Genomic DNA, 25,000 nt, shown 5'->3' with positions numbered 1-25,000 from the left:
CTTGCCTTGCACCATCATCCCATTTATCATTTAATCATTCTTGCCCTCCACCCTATCATAGACCTTCCCTTCCCTTCCCTCCCTGGCTCTGTACATGCTTAAAAAAACATTAACATCTTACAGTTCTGACGAAAGGTCTTCGACCTAAAACTTTAACTCTGTTTCTTTCTCCACAGATACGGCCTCACTTGCTGAGCTTTTCCAGCATTTTGTTTTTATTACCCCTAGTTCTAGACTCTCCAGCCAGGGAAACAGCCTCTCAGAATCTTATACGTTTTAATGAGATCACCTCTCATTCTTCTAAACGCCAGAGAATAAAGGCTCATTTTACTCAATCTCTCCTCATCTCAGAAATCAATCTAGTGACCTCTGGTGGAAGTGCTCAACATCAAATGAGGTCAGCATCACAACAGAAGGGGAAAATTTTGCAGGGCAATGGGATTAATTGGTAGCTCTTTCAAAGAGCAAGCACATTGGGCCAAATGGCCTCATTCTGTGCTGTATCATTCTATAAACACTCTTCCCTAAGACTGCTGCAAGACTCTTCTCCCCTTAGTGCAACCCAGTGGACCTCAACTAGGATATTCACATAGTTCCTACCTTGTAGTTAAGTTAACTTTTGGTTGAAATGGTAAGACACAAAAAACACAAATTTTATTCAGGCTTTATTATACATCTACATTGAAATGTATGATCTTTAGCGTTTTCCACCAACACGTGGAGCCTGAGTCTTCACTGGCTTAGCAAATTTCTGTTTGGGTGCTGTCTTCTGAGCAGCCTAGAAACAAAAAAAATCATTAAGTGCAAATCAAGGAAGAGTTGTGAAAAAGTATACTGATTTTGGATCTATATTACAGTAATACAAAAACTACAATCAGGGTTTCTGACCAGCTAATTCAAAACACAGCTAGGATTTTAATTGAAACACTCTACTTATGCTACACGTGGTAATTTTAGCTTACACCCAAAGTGCAATCCCCACATCACACTACCTCAGAAAACTTGAACAGTCAGTTGTAGAATAATTCCCCTCCTTCCATTGTACTGAAGACTTAATTTTAAAGTTGACCAAATTCCACACTGAACATGGTGTGTTTTACTGGAGAAAATGACACCTGGCTATCGAGGTCGTGTTCTAATTGCTAGGATATGAAGATTGTAGGTTAAGATCTGCCCAGAGGGAATGCAAGTGGTGCTGCTGTTTTTTTTCCCTTGGAACTTATTCATGAACAACTTGCATTTATATAGCGCCTTGAACATAGTAAAACCTCCCAAGGCACGTCACAGGAGCATTATCAAACAAAATTTGACACTGAGCCACACAAGGAGACATTAGGACAGGCGAGCAATTGCTTGGTCAGAGGTGAGTTTTAAGGAGCGTCTTAAAAGGAGGAGAGAGGCGCAGAGGGGTTTAAGGAGGGAATTCCAGAGCTTAGGGCCTAGGCAGCTGAAGGCATGGCCGCCAATGGTGGAGCGATTAAAATCGGGGATGCGCAAAAGGCAAGAATGGGAGAAGCGCAGAGATCTTGGAGGGTTAGAGGTTACAGAGATAGGAAGCGGCAAGGCCATGCAGGAGTTTGAAAACAAAGGATGAGAATTTTAAATTCGAGGCGTTCCCAGACCGGGAGCCAATGTAGGTCAGCAAGCAGAGGTGATGGGTGAACACACTTGGTGCAAGTTAGGATATGGGCAGCAGAGTTTTGGATGAGCTCAAGATTATGGAAGGTGGAAGATGGGAGCCTGGCCTGGAGAGCATTGGAAGTCAAGTCTAGAAGTAACAAAGGCGTGGATGAGAGTTTCAACAGATGAGCTGAGGCTGGGGCAGAGACGGGCAATGTTATGGAGGTGGAAGTAGATGGTCTTGGTAATGAAGCGGCTATGTGGTTGGAAGCTCATCTCAGGGTCAAATAGGACGCCGAGGTTACTAAGGAGTCGGTGGCTAGGGCCGAAGTCAATGGCTTCTGTCTTCCAAATATTTAGTTGGAGGAAATATTTGCTCACCCAGTACTGGATGTCGGACAAGCAGCGTGACAAATTAAAGGCAGTGGAGGGGTCGAGAGAGGTAGTGATAAGGTAGAGCTGGGTGTCGTCAGCATACACCTGGAACCTGACGTGTTTTCGGATGATTTCGCCAAGGGGCAGCATGTAGGTAAGAAATAGGAGGGGGCCAAGAATAGATCCTTGGGGAACTCCAGAGGTAATGGTGCAGGAGCAGGAAGAGAAGCCTGGCTATGACTGGATAAATAAGAACGGAACCAGGCGAGCACAGTCCCACCCAGCTGGATGATGGAGGAGGATGGTGTGTCAACCATGTCAAAGGCTGCAGACAGGTCGAGGAGCGATAGTTTACCACGGTCACAATCACATAGGATGTCATTTGTGACTTTGATAAAGGGCCTTTTCAGTACTATGGCTGGGGCAGAAACCTGATTATAAGGATTCAAACATGGAATTGCGGGAAAGATGGGCATTGATTTGAGAGGTGACAGCACGTTCAAGGACTTGAGAGGGGGCAGTTGTTTGCAGGACAGAGGGGTCAAGGGTGGGCTTTTTTTTGGAAGGGGAGGGGGACAGTACCTGAGGAGAGGGAACCGTTAACAATATCAGCTAACGGGAGCCAGGAGGGGAGGTTGGGTGGTCAGCAGTTTGGTGGGATTAGGGTCGAGGGAGCAGGAGGTGGGTCTCAGACAAGATAAGCTCAGAGAGGGCATGAGGGGAGATAGGAGAGAAACTAGAGAAAGATGAAGTTCAGGGCTGGGGCGGGGGGAACCTTAGGGGAAGTTTGGCTTGGTGGGCTGGGGGAAGTGAAGGAAACGGCAAAGGCAGCTGAACGGACGTCTCAATCTTAGTGACAAAAAAGTCCATGAGCTCATCACACTTGTTGTTGGGGGCAAGGGTGGAGGAGGCAGGGGCAAGGTTTAAGAAGATTGTATGTAGTGAAGAGAAGAGAATCCAGGGGTTATCTTTGCATTCCAGATTGATCCTGGAATAGTGAGCAGCTTTGGCAGAGGACTGCAGGACCCAATAGTGCTTTATGTAGTCGAGTCAGATCCGGCTGTCTGCCATAAACGTTCAAGTCTGCTTCCCTTGGACTTGAGAGTGGAGATGGGGACTGTACCGGGGGAAGAGAGTGTAATGGTTTTGATGGGGACAAGGCCATCATTGGTGGAGGTGAGGGTGTGATTGAGCTTATTCATAAAACAGCTCAATTGCTGGTTATAGGACACGACTGTATTAATGCCAGATATAAATGTCACCATTTAATCACTGGTTTTGCCCCCTTGTTTTTAATATCTATAAGTTTTAAATATAGCTAGTTTTTAATCCTAGAGAAATGCCACACAAGATATTAATTTTACACAACTTCTTCGACCAATAGTTACTTTTGTCTTAATAGAAGCAAGATGTATTAGACATTGCAATTTAGACATTTCATATTTGTGCTATTTGGTTTTGAATGTCTTTATCTAAAACAAATGTACTTCCAATGGTCAGAACAGCAATTCAAAGCGTTGCATCTGTTTCACTACCTTAGTTGTAGGTGCACTGACTTTCTTTGTTGCAGCTTTGGCCTTCTTAGCCTCCTTGGCAGCCCTGTTAACCACAAGAGAGTTAAGCAACTTTCCTCCATTATTAGTACTACATGAATTCTGATTCTGACAAAATATATTGTAATAAAGTCACCTAAATATTACATCAAAACTGAACCAAACCAGTTAAATTTTTTTTAAAAGTACTTTTTAGGCCACATGCAAAATGTTTTAAATTATGTGCACTATAGTGCAAGAAACCAATAAATTTACAACAGAAAACTCTACTTGAGGTCACTACCTCAAACACGATCAGTTCCCACCTGATTGCTTGTTCGCGCTGAGCCTTGCGCACCTCAGGCTTCTGATTCCTCTTAGCCATAATCTCAGCCAGAGAGGCACCAGTAATAGCCCGTTGGAACTTCACTGCACGACGGGATCGCTTTTTCTGAATCTCTTCCTGAAAAGGGAAAAGGAATGATTTTTAAAAAAAATCTCATTGTGTCAAGCTGCTTTTAGCCTCATCATTTCAAATTCCTAATTTTGAGCAATTTCAGTTCTGATTAAATATAACCACATCCTAAATCCATGACAAAAAACAGGTAGCAGTAGGTTCTGAATGCTTTCTCTGGTTTGCATTTCTGGAACTGCATGATTTTAGTCAAGATATTATAGGAATATATTCCAGGCCATAGTCCCTATTTTACAATTAATCCCAGCAGTCACCTCAAACTATTTTAAGATGCATATACTCAGGAATAAAGCTACGCAATGGAGTATTATTTGAACAAGAAGGATGCATGGTTTTACAAGGCACTTAGACAGCTAACCGATAAATGTGGTGCTACGGCAAGAAGCCAGTTCACGCTACACTAATGAGAGTATTATTTCTCTTTGCTCTTGCTACGAAAATGGGAAACTGTTAGCAAGAAAATACCGGAGGCGGAAAACAAATGTTTAAGCCAAAGCTAACAATTTGATTTTGCCAGCCACCCTTCTCTGGAAGAGTTTTGAGAAGAAAATGATGATAAATGGAATAAGTAGATGGGTCTGATAGATACTTGGGTACCTAACAGAAGGTATTTAAAATGTTTAGGAAAGCCTAATCGCATCACATCAGCAGAACATTTAGAAAATACAGATTTGGGAATGAAAATGAGATCAGGTTCAAATTCTTTCCTCATCATAACCTGATTTCCTAACAAAATTAAGCATAACCCAACAACAGAAACATTTTTTTCCCTTGAAAACAACGAACACCTAGTTCATGTAATCGTCCCTAAAATGCTCTTCAGGAAACACCAATCTTTCCCTTTAAGATGACCACTCAACAACTAGAGCATTTTATCAACTACTGGATTACTGAAATAAAGTCCTCGATTAGGGCCAGTCATTTGTGAACTATGCAAGTTCAATTATTGAGATAACATTAAGTTATATAATAAAATTAAAAACAGTACACCAGCATGTGCAGGTACCTCCTTTATAGGTGGAAAAACAATTGTAAAGTACTTGCTTTTCAGCTGAAGCCTGAAAATGACAAGCGCATTCTAATTTGCATAGTTCCTTGACCAAACAACTAAACTCAGTGATTCAAGGCTAGTTTTACTAGAGAAAGTCTTCGTGGCCTTAAAGCGACACAGCTTCATCTTACCAGCAGAACATTACATTGTATATTACATAGTACAACACTGCTTATATTACGACACTCAATTTACTACAAACAATACCATTTGAGACATATATTATATTGTATATTCCCTGTCCTCAAACCATAGAAGTGGAATTCTCACTTACAGACTGCCCCTTTTTGTGCTTGCGCCTGTACAAGACAGTCCAGTTGATCTGTCGAGGGTTTCTCTTGGAGAGGAAGGCTGACTCGCATTTTGAGTTCAGAAACTGGAACACCTACAAAGAAAAAACAATTAGCAGCAAATTACAGATCTCACCTAGTACCAACCGACTATGCTAACTACCAGCTTTTTCCAGCAATAAACTTGTTCTTGGAGTAAAGTCAACAAACTTTAATCTTATATCATATTTACAAGAATACATTGTAGTGTTACACAGCAAGTTATTCAGGATAGTCAGATTTATTGAAGACCCAAAATAAGGATGGTTAATCATAACCTTTCTCCCTCTTCCAAACCTCCAACTCTTGCCCGAGTCAGTTCTACAGATGCCACCTGCCCATTCTTCACACAAGCCTGGACAGTGTGCTAAATATCCACACATACTTCAGCAAACCATTCCCCCAGATCACTGAATAACGACGTGTGGCAACCCTGAATGATTTTCCTCTTCCTAGCCTAGGATGCGGTGGCCAACTACCCCAGTTAACAGTGCAGACCAGGGATCAAATCTGTTATCTTCTAGTCTAAGTACCACCACAGGCAGTACCTTTAATTGGCAGGCTAAGAGATGCTTCACAGCCCACTTAAAACTGTTTTCATCAGATCAAAACACTAAGATGGCTTACTCTACCAATACAATCTTAATCTCCACCCAACACAACAAAAGTCCTGCGAAGGACAAATCAGGAGTATAAAAGTATTCTTAGAAAAAAAATGAAAAACTTACTCTCCTGCAAGAGTTCCAGCTAGACGCACCGGGAACAAGTTTTTTAATAACATCTCCTGGGGCCATTACTTGACGTACAATGGCAACTAAATCACTAACAACTCTGGCTACCCATTAAGTTTCACACCTTCACTTTGTGAAGCTTTAAACTATCAGTGCAGGTACAGAATATGGAAGGTCTTCTGTATTAAAACATGCATACCATATAAAGTCCTTGCACATTCAGAAATGTTTAGTTATTTGTTTTTTAAAAAAAACCAAGGCTAAGTTGTTAGAATAACTACCAAGTGTATTAAACAACAAGACAAATACAGAACTGGACCTCACATTAAGGAAGTCTAATGTCTCACTACTGCATAGAATTAGATAGAATCAATAGCACAGAAACAGGCCATTCATTGGCTTAATGTTAATACTATTTAAAATAACAACTGACACCTTCGCTTGGAAGATTGGACCGTACAGATCATACAAATCTGAACAACCTGCCAGGAGATCTGAACTACCTGCCAGGAGGATATTTCCAATGTCAAATTTACAATTGTGTGCTTCAATGCAATGCGCCCTAAAAAAGCAATGCTTACAAGAATCATAGAAATTTACGGCATGGGGGCGGCCATTCGGTCCATTGTTTCTGTGTTGGCCGAAAAAGAGCTATTCAGTCTAATCCCACTTTCCAGCTCTTGGCCCGTAGTCTTGTAGGTTATAGCACTTCAAGTACTTGTCCAAGTACCTTTTAAATGAGATGAGGGTTTCTGCCTCTACCACCCTTTCAAGCTGTGAGTTCCAGACTCCTCACCACCCTCTGGATGAAAAAATTTCTCAACTCCTCTCTAATCCTTCTACCAATTACTTTAAATCTACGCCCCCTAGTTATTGACCTTGCTGCTAAAGGAAATAGGTCCTTCTTATCCACTCTATCTAGGCCGCTCATAATTTTATATACCTCAATTAAATCTCCCCTCGGCCTCCTCTGTTCCAAAAAAAAACCCAGCCTATCCAATCTTTCCTCATAGCTAAAGTTCTCCAGGCCTGGCAACATTCTCGTAAATCTCCTCTGTACCCTCTAGTGCAATCACATCTTTCCTGTAATGTAGTAACCAGAACTGTAGCTGTGGCCTAACTAGTGTTTTATACAGTTCTGCATAACTTCCCTGCTGTTAAATTCTATGCCTCGGCTAATGCTATGCCTTCTTAACCACCTTACCTACCTGTCCTACTACATTCAGGGATCTGTGCACATTCACTCCAAGATCCCTGTTCTGTTGTTCTACACTGCTCAATATCATACCATTTATGTATTCCTTTGCCTTGTTTGCCCTCCACAAATATATTACCCCTCACTTCTCCAGATTGAATTCCATTTGCCACTTTTTTGCCCACCTGACCAGTCCATTGATATCTTCCTGCAGACTACAGGTTTCTTCCTCACTATCAACCACATACCCAATTTTTGTATCATCTGCAAACTTCTTAATCATGCCCCCTATATTTAAGTCTAAATCATTGATATATATACCACAAAAAGCAAGGGACCTAGTACTGAGCCTTCCAGTCACAAAAACAACCATTACCCTAGCCAATCCGTAACACACTACACAAATCAACAAGCAAATCAATATATCTTGTACCTTTCAGCAAAAAAAAGTTAGCCGATGCAGTAAGTACTTAAACCGCGTATTTAAAACAGAATTACATGACTCAACATAGAGCTTTTCATTACCTTCCCATCAATCCTGGCATAGCGCTTCCCGTGACCGGGGTATATTTTATACCCGCTAAAACTGCACAGTTCGACCCTAGGAAAACAAATAATGAGTTATCATCGTTGTTTCCACTCAGCAGCTTCATAATATAATCGTAGATACGGTTATTTTAAGGGTAAAACAGTGGATGGAAACCGATACAATTCGGGATAAAACTCACTTCATGTCGGCAATTAAAATGGCGCAGAGAAAGAGGAGGATTATGGGTCGGTCGTTATGTAGTTGGAGAAAATTTTAAGACAAATCGTATTTCGAAAACTAAAACATGCACAAATTTTGGAATAAAAATTAAAGGCATTTTTTTTTGAAAAGGGTGGGCGCATTTTGTTTGAGTAATTAAAATAACCAATCAGGTAATATAGCGGTTGCTTGGCGTTTACCAAGCGGGAAGTTGATGCGTGATGGCGGCTGAGAAGGAAGAAGCTTTGGAGATGACGGTTAAGGCGCTAGAAAGTAAGTGTTTATTTGTAAATGAAGCGTTATATTTTAACTGTCGGGTTAAATTTACAAACCGATACTTCGTGTAGTAACTATTATATTTTTTTCTGAAGTAAACTCATCACAGCGGAAGGGTAATGGTGATACGCTCCTTACTGGCCGAGTTTGCATTGTGGTTGTGACCGTTGCTGTTGCCGCCTGGGAATTGTAGTTGTTAAACTGTAGGATTACTATAATAAAAAAAGAAAATGCTGGAAAAGCTCAGCAAGTAAGGCAGCATCTGTGGACAAAGAAACAGAGTTAATTTTCAGAGCGAAGACCTTTCGTCAGCACCAGAGCTGAGCTTTTCCAGCGCTTTCTGTTTTTCTTTCAGATTTCCAGCATCCGCAGTATTTTGCTTTTGATTTTAGGATTACTATGTCGTGAAGGGGATGGTGGGAGCATTAGAACTACAATTCCCAGAAGGACAAGTGCACAATAGTATTACTTCAAAAATACCGTTTTTTTCATAACCGACTTTTTCCGCAATGTTAGGCGATCTCAGAGTTTCTTGCTTTGTTTTTGATTTATATTAATAGTCTAATAATTATAATTTGGAGACTTTTTTCATCAACAGCAACTTGAATTTAAGAAAGAACTTGCATTTATATACGCATAGAGTACAAAAGCAAGGAAGTTATGCTAAACCTTTTTAAAATGCTGGTTAATCCGCAATTGGAATATTGTGTTCAATTCTGGGCACCACACTTTAGGAAGCCTTAGAGAGGGTGCAGAAAAGATTTACTAGAATGGTACCCAGGGATGAGGGACTTCAGTTATGTGGAGACACTGGAGAAGCTGGGGTTGTTCTCCTTAAAACAGAGAAGGTTAAGGGGAGATTTGATAAGAGATGTTCAAAATCATGAATGGTTTTGATAGAGGAAATAGGGAGCAACTGTTTCCAGTGGCAGAAGGGGAGGTAACCAGAGGACACAGATTTACGGTAATCTGCAAGAGCCAGAGGTGACATGAGGAAACATTTTTTTTCACAGTTAGTTGTAATGATCTGGCATGCACTGCCCAAAAGGGTGTTAGAAGCAGATTAGTTAGTAACTTTCAAAAGGGAATTAGAAGGGAAAAAAATTATGGGGCTATGGGGAAAGAGCTGGGGAGTGGGACTAATTGGATAGCTCTTTCAAAGAGCTGGCACAGGCACGATGGGCCAAATGGCCTCCTCCTGTGCTTTACCTACTATGATATAGCGCTTTACAGCCAATGAAGTACTTTTCGTGTGTAGTCACTGTTGTAATATAAGAAATGCGGCAGCCAATTTGTGCACAGCAAGCTCCCACAAATAGCAATGTGATAATGATCGGGTAATCTGTTTTAGTGATAAACCTAGAATAAGCTGGATAAACCTAGAATAAGCAGGTCAAGCAGCATCTGTGGAGAAACAGAGTTAACGTTTCAGATCGATGACCTTTAATGACAGATGCTGCCTGACCTGCTGAGTGTTTTCCAGCATTTTCTGTATATGTTTAAGATTTCCAGCAACTGCAGTGTTTTCCTTTTGTTTATCTGTTTGTGATGTTGGGTGAGAGATAATAATTGACCAAGACATTGGGGAGATCCCCCTCCCCGCTCTGCTTCGAAATAGTGGCATGGGATCTTTTATGTCCACCCGAAAGGGCAGACTGGGCCTCGGTTTAACATCTCATCCGAAAGATGGCACCTCCTACAGTGCAGCACTCCCTCAGTACTGCACTGGAGTGTCAGCCTAGGTTATGTGCTCAAGTCTATGGAGTGGGACTTGAACCCACAACCCTCTGACGTAGTGGTGAGAGTGCTACCACTGAGCTCGATTTTATATTTCACTCCTTGGGTAACGGAAGCTGTGTTGGTTAACAGTAGGCAGAGAGAGGAAATACTTAGGGGAAAGACCCAAAGCAGGGTCACAGAAGGGTTATTAGGAGGCTTTCAAAGGCAGGGAGTGGGTTACAAGGCAAAATGGTACAGAGGGCAAGGAGGTAGTGTTTTGAAGAATGAGCTCTAATAGTGAAACAGAAGAAATAAAGAACCTATCCAATATCAAATGAGCAAAATATGGCTGGAGAAGATCGTTTGGAAAAGTGGAGCGAGACAGAGACAAAATTTGAATACAAGGATAAGGACCTTGAAGTTTATTCGCTGGGGTACAGGGGAGTTTGGAATGGCCAGGATTGGTGGCTGTGGAGTTTTGAATTAGTTATAGTTTGTGAAGGGTAAAGGCAGGGATGAAGCAAGGAGAACATTGGAGAACTCAATCCTTGAGGTGATGAAAGTGGAGATTAGGATCTTAATAGCAAGGGAAAGAAGTATGGGCTTAAGTGGCTAATGTTCTGGAGCTGTAATAGTGCTTGTCAATGGACTGGATGTGGAATACAAAGCTCAGAGTTGGACAAGTTGCCAAGGTGGAAAACCTGGATTTAGTCTGAGACCAACTGGCCAGAAGCATATAGTGCTTTTATATCCCAAGTGCCTTGGGGTGTTTACTACATTAAAGGCACTATATACATGCAAGTTGTTGCCATTGAAGGTGACAGGAAGGAAAGCAGGGATAGTACAGTCACACAGAAAATTGTAGGTAACTTTGATCACGACAGTCACAGTATTGTGGGTGAATCTCTAAGTGAGATTAATTTTATCCATTTCGTCCCATGGTGTCCTAGTGTAACCTATTCTTTCCCAGGATTCAAAATTCTGGAACTCCTTACCTCATCTCACTTAGTCTTTTCTTCCCCCTACAGTTTTAAATCTTTTAAAGTGCATCATCTAATAACAACTTGTGTATTTACCTTTTCTTCTTAAAAAGAAATGTTTGCTTTTACATTTCTGTCTTTGATGTCCTGCACTATGGGCCTTGGTCTTGTTTTGTGTTCTAATTATGTTTAAAATGGGAGCTACATCGCTTTATTGTAAAAATAACATAGTCTTTGAAATGAAAATAAACTTTTCAGCCATTAAAAGCAGAGATCAAAATGAAGGGCTGTGTTAAAATAAATGCTACATGTTGTTATACTGTTTTTAAAAAATTCTATTACCTTGCTCGATGTCAATCACAGTACTTTGAATCATTTTCCTTCCTCTTTGAGCATATTGCAGCAACTATTTAAAAAAAAACACATTTTGTTTGATTTTTGCCCTTTCTGTTCTGAAGGTAGTAACTTGTGCTGTGGAAGGACATTTTGATGCTAGCAGCCCTCTGGTAGTTTGTCCAAGGAACATTCTTCATGTGAGTCAACATTGGAGGGCATCATTGATGATGCTGATCCTTTCCTCATCTGACATCCACACTTTCAGCAGGAGTCACTTGGGAGTACTGGCTGATTTTCTCTTCTAGTTGAGTCCATGCATTCCAAATGTCTTCCTGGTAAATTATCAACTCCATCCAAAGCCATGTTCCCAAGCTGGAGTGCCCAAAACTAAATACAATATTTCAAATGAGATTTCATTAGTGCTCTGTAATAGTGGCAGTTTGGCTCAATTCTAGCACTCGCCTCAGAATCAGGTTATCAGTTCAAGCTCTTCAGGATCTGAGCATAAATAATTTAGACTGAAACTTCGATGCAATGTGCTGCATTATTGAAAGTGCCATTTTTCAGGTGAAATGTTATACCGAGGTCCTGTTTGCCAGTGCACTTTTCAAAAGAGAACTTGCATTTAAATTGTGCCTTGCACGTTCTGTAGACATCCAAAAATGCTTTACAGCCAATAAAGTACTTTTGAAGTATATTCACTTTTTTATTCGTTCATGGGATGTGGGCGTCACTGGCGAGGCCAGCATTTATTGCCCATCCCTCATTGCCCTTGAGAAGGTGGTGGTGAGCCGCCTTCTTAAACCGCTACAGTCCGTGTGGTGAAGGTTCTCCCACAGTGCTGTTAGGTAGGGAGTTCCAGGATTTTGACCCAGTGATGATGAAGGAACGGCGATATATTTCCAAGTCGGGATGGTGTGTGACTTGGATGGGAACGGGTGTTGTTCCCGTGTGCCTGCTGCCCTTGTCCTAGGTGGTAGAGTTCGCGGGTTTGGGAGGTGCTATCGAAGAAGCCTTAGTGAGTTGCTGCAGTGCATTCTGTGGATGGTACACTCTGCAGCCACAGTGCACTGGTGGAGAAGGGAGTGAATGTTTAAGGTGGTGGATGGGGTGCCAATCAAGCGGGCTGCTTTGTCCTGGATGGTGTCGAGCTTCTTGAGTGTTGTTGGAGCTGCACTCATCCAGGCAAGTGGAGAGTATTCCATCACACTCCTGACTTGTGCCTTGTAGATGGTGGAAAGGCTTTGGAGAGTCAGGAGATGAATCACTCACCGCAGAATATCCAGCCTCTGACCTGCTGTTGTAGCTACAGTATTTATATGGCTGGTCTAGTTAAGTTTCTGGTAAATGGTGACCCCCAGGATGTTGATGGGGGATTCGGCGATGGTAATGCCGTTTAATGTCAAGGGGAGGTGGTTAGACTCTCTCTTGTTGGAGATGGTCATTGCCTGGCGCTTGTCTGGTGCGAATGTTACTTGCCACTTATCAGCCCAAGCCTTGATGTTGTCCAGGTCTTGCTGCATGCAGGCACGGACTGCTTCATTATCTGAGGGGTACTGAACACTGTGCAATCATCAACGAACATCCCCATTTCTGACCTTATGATGGAGGGAAGGTCATTGATGAAGCAGCTGAAGATGGTTGGGCCTAGGACACTGCCCTGAGGCTGAGATGATTGGCCTCCAACAACCACTACCATCTTCCTTTGTGCTAGGTATGACTCCAGCCACTGGAGAGTTTTCCCCCTGATTCCCATTGACTTCAATTTTACAAAGGCTCCTTGGTGCCACACGCGATCAAATGCTGCCTTGATGTCAAGGTCAGTCACTCTCACCTCACCTCTGGAATTCAGTTCTTTTGTCCATGTTTGGACCAAGGCTGTAATGAGTTCTGGAGCCGAGTGGTCCTGGCAGAACCCATACTGAGCATCAGTGAGCAGGTAATTAGTGAGTAAGTGCCGCTTGATTGCACTGTCGACAACACCTTCCATCACTTTGCTGATGATTGAGAGTAGACTGATGGGGCGGTAATTGGCCGGATTGGATTTGTCCTGCTTTTTGTGGACAGGACATACCTGGGCAATTTTCCACATTGTCGGGTAGATGCTAGTGTTGAAGCTGCACTGGAACAGTTTGGCTAGAGGCGCAGCTAGTTCTGGAGCACAAGTCTTCAGCACTACAGCCGGAATGTTGTCGGGGCCCATGGCCTTTGCTGTATCCAGTGCACTCAGCTGGTTCTTGATATCATGTGGAGTGAATCAAATTGGCTGAAGACTGGCTTCAGTGATGGTGGGGATATCGGGAGGAGGCCGTGATGGATCATCCACTCAGCACTTCTGGCTGAAGACGGTTGCAAATGCATCAGCCTTGTCTTTTGCACTCGTGCTGGACTCTGCCATCATTGAGGATGGGGATGATTACAGAGCCACCTCCTCCCGTTAGTTGTTTAATTGTCCACCACCATTCACGACTGGATGTGGCAGGACTGCAGAGCTTTGATCTGATCCGTTGGTTGTGGAATTGCTTAGCTTTGTCTATAACATGTTGCTTCCGCTGTTTAGCATGCATGTAGTCCTGAGTTGTAGCTTCACCAGGTTGGCACCTCATTTTTAGGTACGCCTGGTGCTGTTCCTGGCATGCTCTTCTACACTCCTCATTGAACCAGGGTTGATCCCCTGGCTCGTTGGTAATGGTAGAGTAAGGATTGTGCTGGAATACAATTCTGCTGCTGTTGATGGTCCACAGCGCCTCATGGATGCCCAGTTTTGAGCTGCTAGATCTGTTCTGAATCTATCCCATTTAGCACGTTGGTCGTGCCACACAACACGTTGGATGGTGTCCTCCATGCGAAGACGGGATTTCGTCTTCACAAGGACTGTGCAGTGGTCACTCCTACCAATACTGTCATGGACAGATGCATCTGCGACAGGTAGATTGGTGAGGACGAGGTCAAGTAGGTTTTTCCCTCATGATGGTTCGCTCACCACCTGTCGCAGGCCCAGTCTGGCAGCTATGTCCGTCAGGACTCAGCCAGCTTGGTTAGTAGTGGTGCTACCGAGCCACTCTTGGTGATGGACATTGAAGTCCCCCACCCAAAGTAGATTCTGTGCCCTTGCTACCCTCAATGCTTCCTCCAAGTGGTGCTCAACATGGAGGAGGACTGATTCATCAGCTGAGGGAGGATGGTAGGTGGTAATCAGCAGGAGGTTTCCTTGCCCATGTTTGACCTGATGTTATGAGATTTCATGGGGTCCAGAGTCAATGTTGAGGACTCCCAGGGCTACTCCCTCCTGACTGTATATCACTGTACCGCCACCTCTGGTGGGTCTGTCCTGCTGGTGGGAAGGACATACCCAGGGATGGTGATGGAAGAGTCTGGGACGTTGGCTGAAAGGTATGATTCTGTGAGTACAGCTATGTCAGGCTGTTACTTGACTGGTCTGTGGGACAGCTCTCCCAATTTTGGCACAAGTCCCCAGATGTTAATGAGGAGGACTTTGCAGGGTCGACTGGGCTTGGTTTGCCTTTGTCGTGTCCAGTGCCTCGTGTTCCGATGCTGGGTGGTCCGTCTGGTTTTATTCTTATTATGACTTTTTTAGCGAGAGTGTACAACTGAGTGGCTTGCTCGGCCATTTCAGAGGGCAATTAAGAATCAGCCACATTGCTGTGGGTCTGGAGTCACATATAGGTCAGAGGGGTAAGGACGGCAGGTTTCCTTCCCGAAAGGACATTAGTGTAATGTAGGCAAACGTGGCAGCCGAATTTTGCACTGCAAGATTCCACAAACAGCATTGAGATGAATGACCAGTTCGTCTGTTTTTGGCAGTGTTGAGTGAGGCATAAACATTGGCCAGGACACCAGAAGAACATCCCCGCTTTTCTTCAAATAGTACCATGAGATCTTTTACATACACCTGAACACGCAAATGGGACTGCAGTTTATTGTCTCATCCGAAAGGAAACACCTCTGGCAATGCCATACTCCATTAGTACGGCACTGAAGTGTTGGCCTATGTTATGTGCTCAAACCTGTAACTTTCTGACTCAGAAGTAAGAGTACTACCACTGAGCCAAGGCTAACACGTGGCCGAAGAAGAGCAGGGGGTTCTCTTGACATCCTGGCCAACGTTAATCTTTCAATCTACCCCACTTGGCATCTCATTTTCTGTTTATAAGACGTTCTTTGTGCAAATTTGGCTGGCATCTTTGCCTATGTAACAACACAACTACATTTCAAAAGTAATTTATTAGTTTGAAATGCTTTGTGACATCCTGGGAATGTGAAAGGTGCTATGTTAATACAAATTCTTCTGTGCGTTTATATCTTATACATCTTGTGAATTAGCCTGGCATCCCATTTGCCTTTTTGATCACTTTTTACACGTAAGCTAGCTTTTAATGATGTGAACTTGGACCCCTGAATCCCCTTGTTAACTTCCCTTTTCCCCCCCTGCCCCCATTTCTCCATTCCGACTTTTTCACATGACACACTTGCATTCAAAGTGTACATCCTTATACTTTTATGTTGAGCTACATCTGCAATTGATTTGCCTAATCATTTAATCTATCTATGTTCTTTTACAATTTACACAATTCGTTAACCTCCATGGCTCTATAGGAGTTATACAGTAGAGATGGAGGCCATGCGATCCATTGGCCCCGAATAATAACAGGGAGGGCGGGAGTGGGGAGGTTTAAAGGCTGTGAAATATGGGTTCCCCGGTGGTCTAGCCAAATTTAATGGCAGGACCAGATTTAAATTTTTTGAATTGGTTTCCCGGGCGCAACTAGCCAGATTGAGAGCCTGGCTGACTGTCTGGTGGGTAGGCATGTGGCTCCAGGCCGCAGCCGAGGAATGGTGGGAGGGAGGTAGGGAGATGAGTTGCACCTCGTGGTGGGGCGTCAGCCAATTGAGTGGGTCCGATTGCGGGGTGGTTTACAGGTTAGCTTGTTATAGAATCATAGAAGTTACAACATGGAAACAGGCCCTTCGGCCCAACATGTCCATGTCGCCCAGTTTATACCACTAAGCTAGTCCCAATTGCCTGCACTTGGCCCATATCCCTCGATACCTGGCCTACAAGCAATGCTGGAAAGGCACTTACCTGTTTTCGCCTCCCTTCAGCTGCCAGGTTTTCCAAGTCCCTGGAAACCTGGCCTGCCAGCATTAAATCTAGAACAGAGATAAAATCTTAGGCCGCAACCTCGTTAAAATATTTTAATGACTGGCCGCCTCCGGAGGGCAGGTTAGACGCCTGGCACCCAGCTTCTGTTAAAACCGGAAGGTGGGGTCGGGTTTCCCATTTAAACCCCCCTGCCCATCTTGGGGGGGGGGGGGTAAAAATTAGCTCTATTGTGTCTGTGCTGGAACTTGGCTGGAGAAATACAAAACTAATCTCACTGCCCCATGCTCTTCCCCATACCCTGTAACTTTCTCTGCCTCAAATATTTATCCAATTTTCCCTTCAAATAGTCCTGGTATCTTAAGTCTCTCTGCATAACTATAGTTTCCTTTCCTGGAATCATCCTGGTGAATTAATGCTGTACAATCTCTCTGGCTTTAATGTCCTTAACTGTGGCTTAATTAACATTATGTACAAATATATCATTACTTCATTACTCTTCTGCAAACTTAGAAATGCTATCGCTTTTTCTAAATCTAGGCACTTTCTTCCTTTGAGTCTTACGGATATCATTCATTTCATGTAAGGGTCACACTTATTTTTTGTAACGCTTTCCTGCTATGCTATTTCTGTCATGTCTGCCTACAAGCTATATTTATCAATGCTTTATTCTTTGCATGAGGTCTCCAAGGTATGTGGTTCCACAGCGCCATCTGCCTGAAGTTTGTTGAAATCTGGCCTTTTGCTTCCCGCAGATCCCATCAAAAACTTCTGTCTGGTGTGCATTGCATATTTTATTGCCTTTTTAAATATGTTTTTAAACCTTTTTTTACATTTTTTCAAATTAAAAGGTGGCAATGGCTACTCTGGAGTTCTCCCTGCCCCATTGCTGGCGTGTAGTCCTGGCCAGGTCTCTTTCCCATTGCTGCGCTGTTATTCTGCCTGGCTGGATCCCTCCACTACAAGTGCACTCATTCTGTTTAATTGCTGGCTTGTTGCCCTGGCCAGATCCCTCTCCCTGTCTGTGTGATTCTCATGTGGGAAATTTTGGAAATTTATTAACGTACTAATGCAGGGTACCAGAGTGCATTGGAGCATGGATCTGCTGTGCTGTTATGTTGACAATAATTTGAAAAAAAATTCTAGGAAGTGGCACTATTTATTAGAACACATCTAACATATTGCACGGTTTTGTACATTTCTGTACTTGCACTTTTGTAATAGAAACAGGATTTCAAATGGTATTTTATGATGTAAGCATACATAAGAACATATGAAATAGGAGCAGGAGTAGGCCATAGGGCTCCTCGAGCCTGCTTCGCCATTCAATAAGACCATGGCTATCTTCTACCTCAACTCCACTTTCCCGCCCTATCCCGACATACCCTGATTCCCTTAGTGTCCAAATATCCATCGATCTCAGTCAACGACTGAGCATCGACTGGTTTCTGGGGTAGAGAATTTCAAAGATTTACAACCCTCCTGAGTGAAGAAATTTTTCCTCATCTTGGTCCTAAATGGCTGACCCCTTATTTTGAGACTATGGCCTCTAGTTCTAGACTCTCCAGCCAGGGGAAACAGCATCCCAGCATCTACCCTGTCAAGCCCTCCAAGAATTCGTTGCATCCTCTCTCTTATCCTTCCTTAGGTAAGGAGACCAAAACTGTACACAGTACTCCAGGTGTGGTCTCACCAGTGTCCTATATAATTGCAGCAAGACCTCCTTACTCTTAGCCTTTATTGCAAAGGGGTTGAAGTATAACATACCATCTGCCTTCCTAATTGCTTGCTGTACCTGCATGCTAACTTTCTGTGATTCGTGTACAAGAATACCCAAATCCCTCCGACTACCAACATTTCTTAGAATTTTTTTTTTAAAGTTGAGAGACTGTTTTTCTATTCTTCCTACCAAAGTCGATAATTTCACATATTCACATTCCATCTGCCACCTTCTCGCTCACTCATTTAACTTGTCTATATCCCTTTGCTGCCTTTTTGTGTCCTCCTCACAGCTTCCTTTCCCACCTAGCTTTATATTGTCAGCAAACTTGGATACGTTACACTCGGTCCCCTCACTGAAGTCATTGATTATAGATTGTAAACAGCTGAGGCCCAGGCACTAATCCTTGCAGCACCCCACTAGTTACAAACTGCCAACCCGAAAATAACCCGTTTATTCCTACTCTCTGTTTTCTGTCCCTTAACCAATCCTCAATCCATGCTAATATATTACCCCCAATCCCACAAGCCCTAATCTTATGTAACAACCTCTTGTGTGGCACCTTACCGAATCCCTTTTGAAAATCCAAATATACTACATCCACTAGTTTCCCCCTTATCTACGCTGCTAGTTACACCCTCAAAAAAACTCTTAATAGATTTGTCAAAAACTATTTCCCTTTCATAAAACCGTGTTGACTCTGCCTAATCATATTATGATTTTCTAAGTGCCCTGTTATTACATCCTTAATAATAGATTCGAGTATTTTCCCGTCTACTGATGTCAGGCCAACTGGCCTATGGTCCCCTGTTTTGTCTTACCTTCATTTCTTGAATAGCGGGGTTACATTTGCTACCTTCCAATCCACAGGGACTATTCTAGAATCTAGGGAATTTTGGAAGATCAAAGCCAATGCATCCACTATCTCCGCAGCCATCTCTTTTAAAACCCTAGAATGTAGGCCATCAGGTCCAGGGGATTTGTCGTCTTTTAATCCCACTAATTTCTCCAGTACTTTTTCATTACTAATCTTAATTACTTTAAGTTCCTCACTCTCATCAGACCCTTGGTTCCCCACTATTTATGGTGCGCTTTTTGTGTCTTGTACTGTGAAGACATGCAAAATATTTGTTTAACGTCTCTGCCATTTCCTTATTCCCCATTATAATTTCTCCTGTGTCTGCCTCTAAGGGACCCATGTTTCCTTTGGCTAATAAAAACAGAAAATGCTGGAAAAGCTCAGCAAGTGAGGCAGCATCTGTAGAGAAAGAAACAGAATTAACGTCCCAGGTCAAAGACATTTCATCAGAACGTCTTCAACCTGAAACGTTAACTCTGTGTTTCTTTCTCCACAGATGCTGCCTCACTTGCTGAGCTTTTCCAGCATTTCCTGTTTTTATTTCAGATTTCCAGCATCCGCAGAATCTTGCTTTTTTACTTTCGCTAATCTCTTCCTTTTTACATACTTGTAGAAGCTCTTACAATCTGTGTGTATATCATGGCTGATCTTCTACCTCAACTCCACTTTCCCACTCTATCCCCATATCACTTGATTCCCTTAGTGTCCAAAAATCTATCAGTCTCAGTCTTGAATGTACATTTTGAATGCTGGTAAGAAAGTTGAGTACTTAGGGGATTAAAATGTATTCATTTTAAAATTCTGAGTAGCATGTGTTTAATTTAGATTTTTATTTTTTTTTTATTTTTAAGGCCGTGTAGTTGATTTATCAGGGATGGGATTGCAGCATTTGGATACAGTTTCTCTGTGCCCAGCAGATACTTTCACTCTGATTCTGGACAAGAACCAACTGACTAAATTGGAAAGCGTGGAGAAATGCAGCGATTTAGTACAAGTAGGTGGTATTACTGTTTTTTTTCATGTGTGAGATTTTAAAGGGACATCACATGGGTTAGGGGGATTTATCAGTGGTGCTAAGTTCTTGGACTATCCTCTCTGCTTCAGAGTCACTGTTGCGGCTGAATGGAAAGTCTTTGCTGTAGCAAATGTTACATAGGCTGCATTGTGAACTGGATATTTTTGTGTTTTGTTAATTTTTAATAAACATTTGCTGAAATAGAACACTTTGTGCGCAGACCCAATCGGGGAAGCAGTTGTACAATTTCACATTTCCTTGTAAAGTTACACGCAAGTTGCTTTGATTTAATAAAGCAGTTTTGCAAAATCTGTTTGATATGCATTTTGTTCTAGGTCAGGATTTTGTTTTGGTTGACCTTACTGTATTCTGTTAAGATGGGAGTCGAGATGTGACAATAACAGCTAGCTGCAAAATGTGCAAACAGAAATATATCTTGGTAGATCATATAAGATCACTGTAATGCCTCATCACTTCCTGATGTTTTTCTCATTCCAGTGCACTTTTCCCCCTTTCTTCCCTTTTCACTTATGTTGAAAATGCTGGGTTGTAGTTTTGAATGGAATTTAACTGAGTAAAATTTCAGAAGCAGCACTATAAGCAAAATATTGGAACAGTTCAAATGCATCATTCTGGAGCCAGTTCATTAAATGAGCAAGCCAGTCAGATGAAGCTGGCTGATGAAAAACTTCTCAAAAAGAAATAGCTGTTTTGTTCTATCTATATAGTTCTTGTAAGACTCAGAATGAGTGTAAGCTTATAGAATCATGTTTCGTCCCAATGCCTCACAGCAAGACAAAAAAATTAATAATGGTTAGGTGTTCTGTAACATTTCTGCCCAGGATTCATCTTTCGTCTAACAGCAGTTTCCATATAAACTGTCCTACACATATTCACAACCACCCCCTCAACCATGATGCATCACATGGCCTCTTGACTCCCATCAGAGATGGCCTTGTCTGTGATCACTTCCTTGTATCCTACACCATTCACATCCCCCTTCTAACCCTATTTTCTTCTGTGTCTGTCCCTGGGAAGAAACTCTTCCCCCAAATCATTTACAACAGCACTTGCAAACTCCCAATTGTCTAGCCTTTGGCCCTTCATTTGCTACAATACTACAACTGTTGATCTGCTCAATCACCTTTGATACCCTTACTCTCTTCCACCTTAGCCATTCCTCCAGATATGGCTTCATTTTTCACTCCCTCAGTTCCAAGGGTGTAGACTTGAACACATCTGGCACACAGCTGATATAGCCATCCATCGCCAGACCTGGCTGGACCACATTAAGCACTTTTGGGCCTTGCTCATCTCTGCTAAAACTGCTTACTGCTCCAGGATTATCCTGAAATTTCTCCACTACCAACAAATTCCTTAAAACATGTTCACCTCCAGCAACATGCAAGGAGCTCATAGGCTTCTTTGTCACTAATATTGAGAACATTCATTCAACTGCCTCTTCCACATCCCTCCTTCCCCTTGCCCACCAAGCCAAACTACCGCCAAGGTTTCCTCCTACCGTAGCCCTGAAACCACATCTTTCTCTAGCTTCTTTCCCATCTCCCCTCATACCCTTTCTATGCTCCTCTTGTCAATGAGATCAATCTCCTATTTTCTCAATCCCATTCCCACTAAACTGCTGACCAACCAACCAACTTCCCTTCCTTGCCCCCATGCTAGTTGACATTGTAGATGGTTCCCTCTCCTCAGGTTCTGTACCCCTCCCTTTCAAAACCGCTATCATTGCTCTACGCCTCAAATAAAAACACCCTCTACCCCTCTGTCATTGCAAACTACTGCTCCATCTTCAAAGTCCTTTTTTGCTTCAAAGTCCTTGAATGTGTTGCCGCTTCCCAAACCCGTGCCTGTCTTTCCCGCAACTCCATGTTTGAATCTCTCCAATCAGCATTCGGCCCTTGCCATAGCACTGAAATAGCCCTAATCAGTTACAAATGGCATTCTTTGTGACTGTGACCAAGTTCACTGTCCCTTCTTGATCTCTCTGCAATCTTTGATGCAGTTAACCACATCATCCTCCTCCAACACCTCCATTGTCCAGCTCAGTGAGAATGCCCTCACTTGGTTCCACTCTTACCTATCCAATCGTAGCCAGAGTATCTCCAGTAATGGCTTCTCTTCTCACGCTACCTCTGGAGTCCCCCAAGGATCGACACCTTCCCCTTCTTTTCCTCATCTACATGCTGTTCCTTGGTAACAACAGCCAGCTCCAGCTCTACCTCTACCATCTCTCCCGACCTCTCCGCTGCCTCTGTATTGTCAGCCTTTTTCTCTGTCATCCACTCCTAGACGAATGCAATTTCCTTCCATTAAACATTGGGAAAACCAAAGCCGTCATCTTCGGACCCCACCACAAACTCCAAACCCTCGCTACTGGTTCCAACCCCCTCTCCAACCACACTCTCTGGTTGAACCAGACTGTTCACCACCTTGGCGTCCTGTTTGACCCCAAGTGGAGCTTCTAATCCCATATCCTCTCCATCCCTGTCTCAGTCCATCCACTATCGAAACTATCATCCATGCCTTTGTCACCTCCATATTCAACTGTTCCAATTCTTTCCTGGCCGGCCTTCCATCCTCCACCCTCTCTAAACTTCAGCTTATCCATAACTCTGCTGCCCATATCCTAGCCCACACCAAGTCCCGCTCATCTGTCACCTTTGTGCTCACTGACCTACATTAGCTTCCAGTCCTCTGAAGCCTCGAATTTAAAATTCTCATCTCCGTATTTAAATCCATTTGTGGTTCTCTCCTGCCCCCATCTCCGTAACCTCTTTCAGCCATACAGCTCTTTGAGAACTCTGCATTCTTACTACATTGGCCTCTTGTGCATGTCCCACTCATGTCGCCCCACCATTAGCGGCCGTGCCTTCAGTCGTCTAGGCCCTAAGCTATGGAATTCACTCCCAAAACCTCTCCGCCTTTCTACTTCTCTCTTCTCCTTAAAACCTACCTCTTTGATCAAGCTTTTAGTCACCCCTCCTAATATTACCTTCTTTGGCTCGGTGTCAATTTTTGTCGTCTTATGTTTCTGTGATGCGCTTTGGGATGTTTTTCTACGTTAAACGCACTATGTAAATGCAAGTTGTTTTAGTTAACTCACAGCAGCTCATCCTTATCATAGTTACAGGCCAAATATATATTTTTTAAACAAAAAACAGTACCAGCTAGCAGTCTAGTAGATACAAATTTATGAAGGACTCGTATGAATAGTGGGACATTGACACTTAACAGCTTTGCAATTAAAATATTGGCAGATCAAAATGAATTGCCCCCTTAATGTGGCTGCCACCTAGAGAAGCTGACTTTGAGCAGACAGGTTGCTTTCCAAGGAAGGTGTAACTTCCATTTGAGTGTGATTTTCTTTTAAACTAAATGATACAGTAAAGAAAAAAAACCCATGGATGAAATTCTTCATTATAACTTGGTTAATTCAAATCACCATAATCTACATGTAATAAACTTATCATTGTTTGTATTTGGCACTTCTTACAGTTATCTGTAGCCAACAATCGCCTAGTTCGGATGAATGGTGTCGCAAAGCTTGTCAATTTGCGAGTTCTAAACTTACCTAACAACAGTATTGGAAATGTGGAAGGCCTGAAGGACTTAGTTCATCTAGAATGGCTCAACTTAGCTGGGAACAACATCAAGGTATTGTACATTTTCTTATTTAAATCTGAATTGCCACCACACAGTCATAAAATGGTTTCCCTTTGAAGTACTTCTGTTTCCAGTATCATGACTTATGTGGATTTTTTTTAATGTCAAGTTAATATGAAGTTAATTTACATGATCTTCAATCTAAAGTATTCCTTTAGTCTTCTCAATCTTCTTACATTTAACTTTATCTCTGCCTGTAACTTCACCAAATTCATTGTTAGAGCTGCTAAATGCAATTTTATTGAATGCAACACTAACTGCTGTTGTCCTGCCTCTCCAGTAGCCATTGCTTCTGGTTTCTTGTTAAAGCTGTTTCTCATAACTTCTATAAATACTCCTTTCATCATCTCTTGCCTCTTGATGGTACAATTGCTCGCTCACCTGAAGAAAAAAATGAACATTTTTGGATCACTTTTTTTCCTACAACTCTAATTTTAATGATCTCTGCTAACAATCTTCTCCCATTCCTCCATCCTGTTCATTGTGACCAACATAAAATTTTATCCCTGCCAGGTGTGATCCTCTGCATTCTACATTCCAGTAAGACCTCTGCTCCTGATGGTACCCCACCATGCTTAAGATGTACACCACTGAACTTATCTGTCTTATGTCCTTGCTTCAATCTTTTACTCCCAGTCCATTTCCCCTTCGTGAAAATTTGCTTATGTTTATTCTGTTCCTCCAGAAAGGTGATCCCCTTTGCTCTTCAAATTACTGCCTTAATGCCCATACATCAGAACTACTATAGAATATGCTGTTATTCATCACTTTGAAAGTTCAGGCCTAATCCATGACCACCAGTATGCATTTTTGACATTGCTGTTCCACTGGTGATTTTGTTGCCTATATTATGTGCCTCTGGATCTCTGATGTCCTTTTAACACTTTGCATCATTTGTCATTACCTAGGACAAAGCTTTGAAACAAATGGCACTGTGCACTTCTATACAAGTTACCATCATATGGCTTCAGCTTCAAAATTCTGTTCCTGGCTATCCAGTTTCCTCAAATTGCTCTACGTGTGCTGAGGTTGATAGTTGTTCTTCCATTAACTTGGGCAACTGACCTATTTTCCACTCTTTTTTGTTTTCATATCAGTGACCTCATCACCCAACCTTATCTACTCTTTTGCTAAGGATTCCACTCTACATTCATCAATGCTCGGCAGATCACACGTCAGCAGTGCACACAACTTCCAGTCTTCTTTCAGTACAATGGCTGAATCGCTGCAACC

At 42.6% G+C, this 25,000-nt stretch overlaps 2 protein-coding genes across 2 annotated transcripts in view; one reads left to right on the top strand and one right to left on the bottom strand.

The window, feature by feature from the left end:
* Window positions 1-652: 652 nt before the first annotated feature.
* Window positions 653-8,110, bottom strand: rpl24 (ribosomal protein L24). Its single transcript, XM_067993093.1, has 6 exons — window positions 8,037-8,110; window positions 7,834-7,909; window positions 5,328-5,438; window positions 3,854-3,990; window positions 3,531-3,594; window positions 653-778 (listed from the first exon to the last, which is right to left on the bottom strand). The coding sequence occupies exons 1-6, from the start codon at window positions 8,039-8,041 to the stop codon at window positions 698-700; spliced, it is 474 nt and encodes a 157-aa protein (XP_067849194.1). The 5' UTR covers window positions 8,042-8,110; the 3' UTR covers window positions 653-697.
* A 147-nt stretch (window positions 8,111-8,257) lies between these two features.
* The window catches only part of cep97 (centrosomal protein 97), a 55,245-nt gene continuing 38,502 nt past the window's right edge, over window positions 8,258-25,000 (top strand). Inside the window, exons 1-3 of the mRNA XM_067993092.1 lie at window positions 8,258-8,329; window positions 19,920-20,062; window positions 23,600-23,758. Of these exons, the coding sequence (XP_067849193.1) occupies window positions 8,278-8,329; window positions 19,920-20,062; window positions 23,600-23,758 (354 nt within the window). The 5' untranslated portion in view covers window positions 8,258-8,277. The remainder of the gene's footprint in view (window positions 8,330-19,919; window positions 20,063-23,599; window positions 23,759-25,000) is intronic.

Source organism: Heptranchias perlo, chromosome 11 (genome assembly GCF_035084215.1).
Source record: "Heptranchias perlo isolate sHepPer1 chromosome 11, sHepPer1.hap1, whole genome shotgun sequence".
NCBI lineage: Eukaryota > Metazoa > Chordata > Chondrichthyes > Hexanchiformes > Hexanchidae > Heptranchias > Heptranchias perlo.
The sequence above is the reverse complement of the archived record's forward strand: the minus strand, read 5'-3'. Positions and strand labels throughout refer to the sequence as shown.

Excerpts from the sequence above, each read along its gene's own strand:
- rpl24 (XM_067993093.1), bottom strand. Across the intron at positions 5,439-7,833 it reads ATGCCAGGATTGATGGGAAG|GTGTTCCAGTTTCTGAACTC; the intron begins GTAATGAAAAGC and ends TTTTCTTTGTAG. Across the intron at positions 3,595-3,853 it reads CAGCGCGAACAAGCAATCAG|GGCTGCCAAGGAGGCTAAGA; the intron begins GTGGGAACTGAT and ends TGTGGTTAACAG.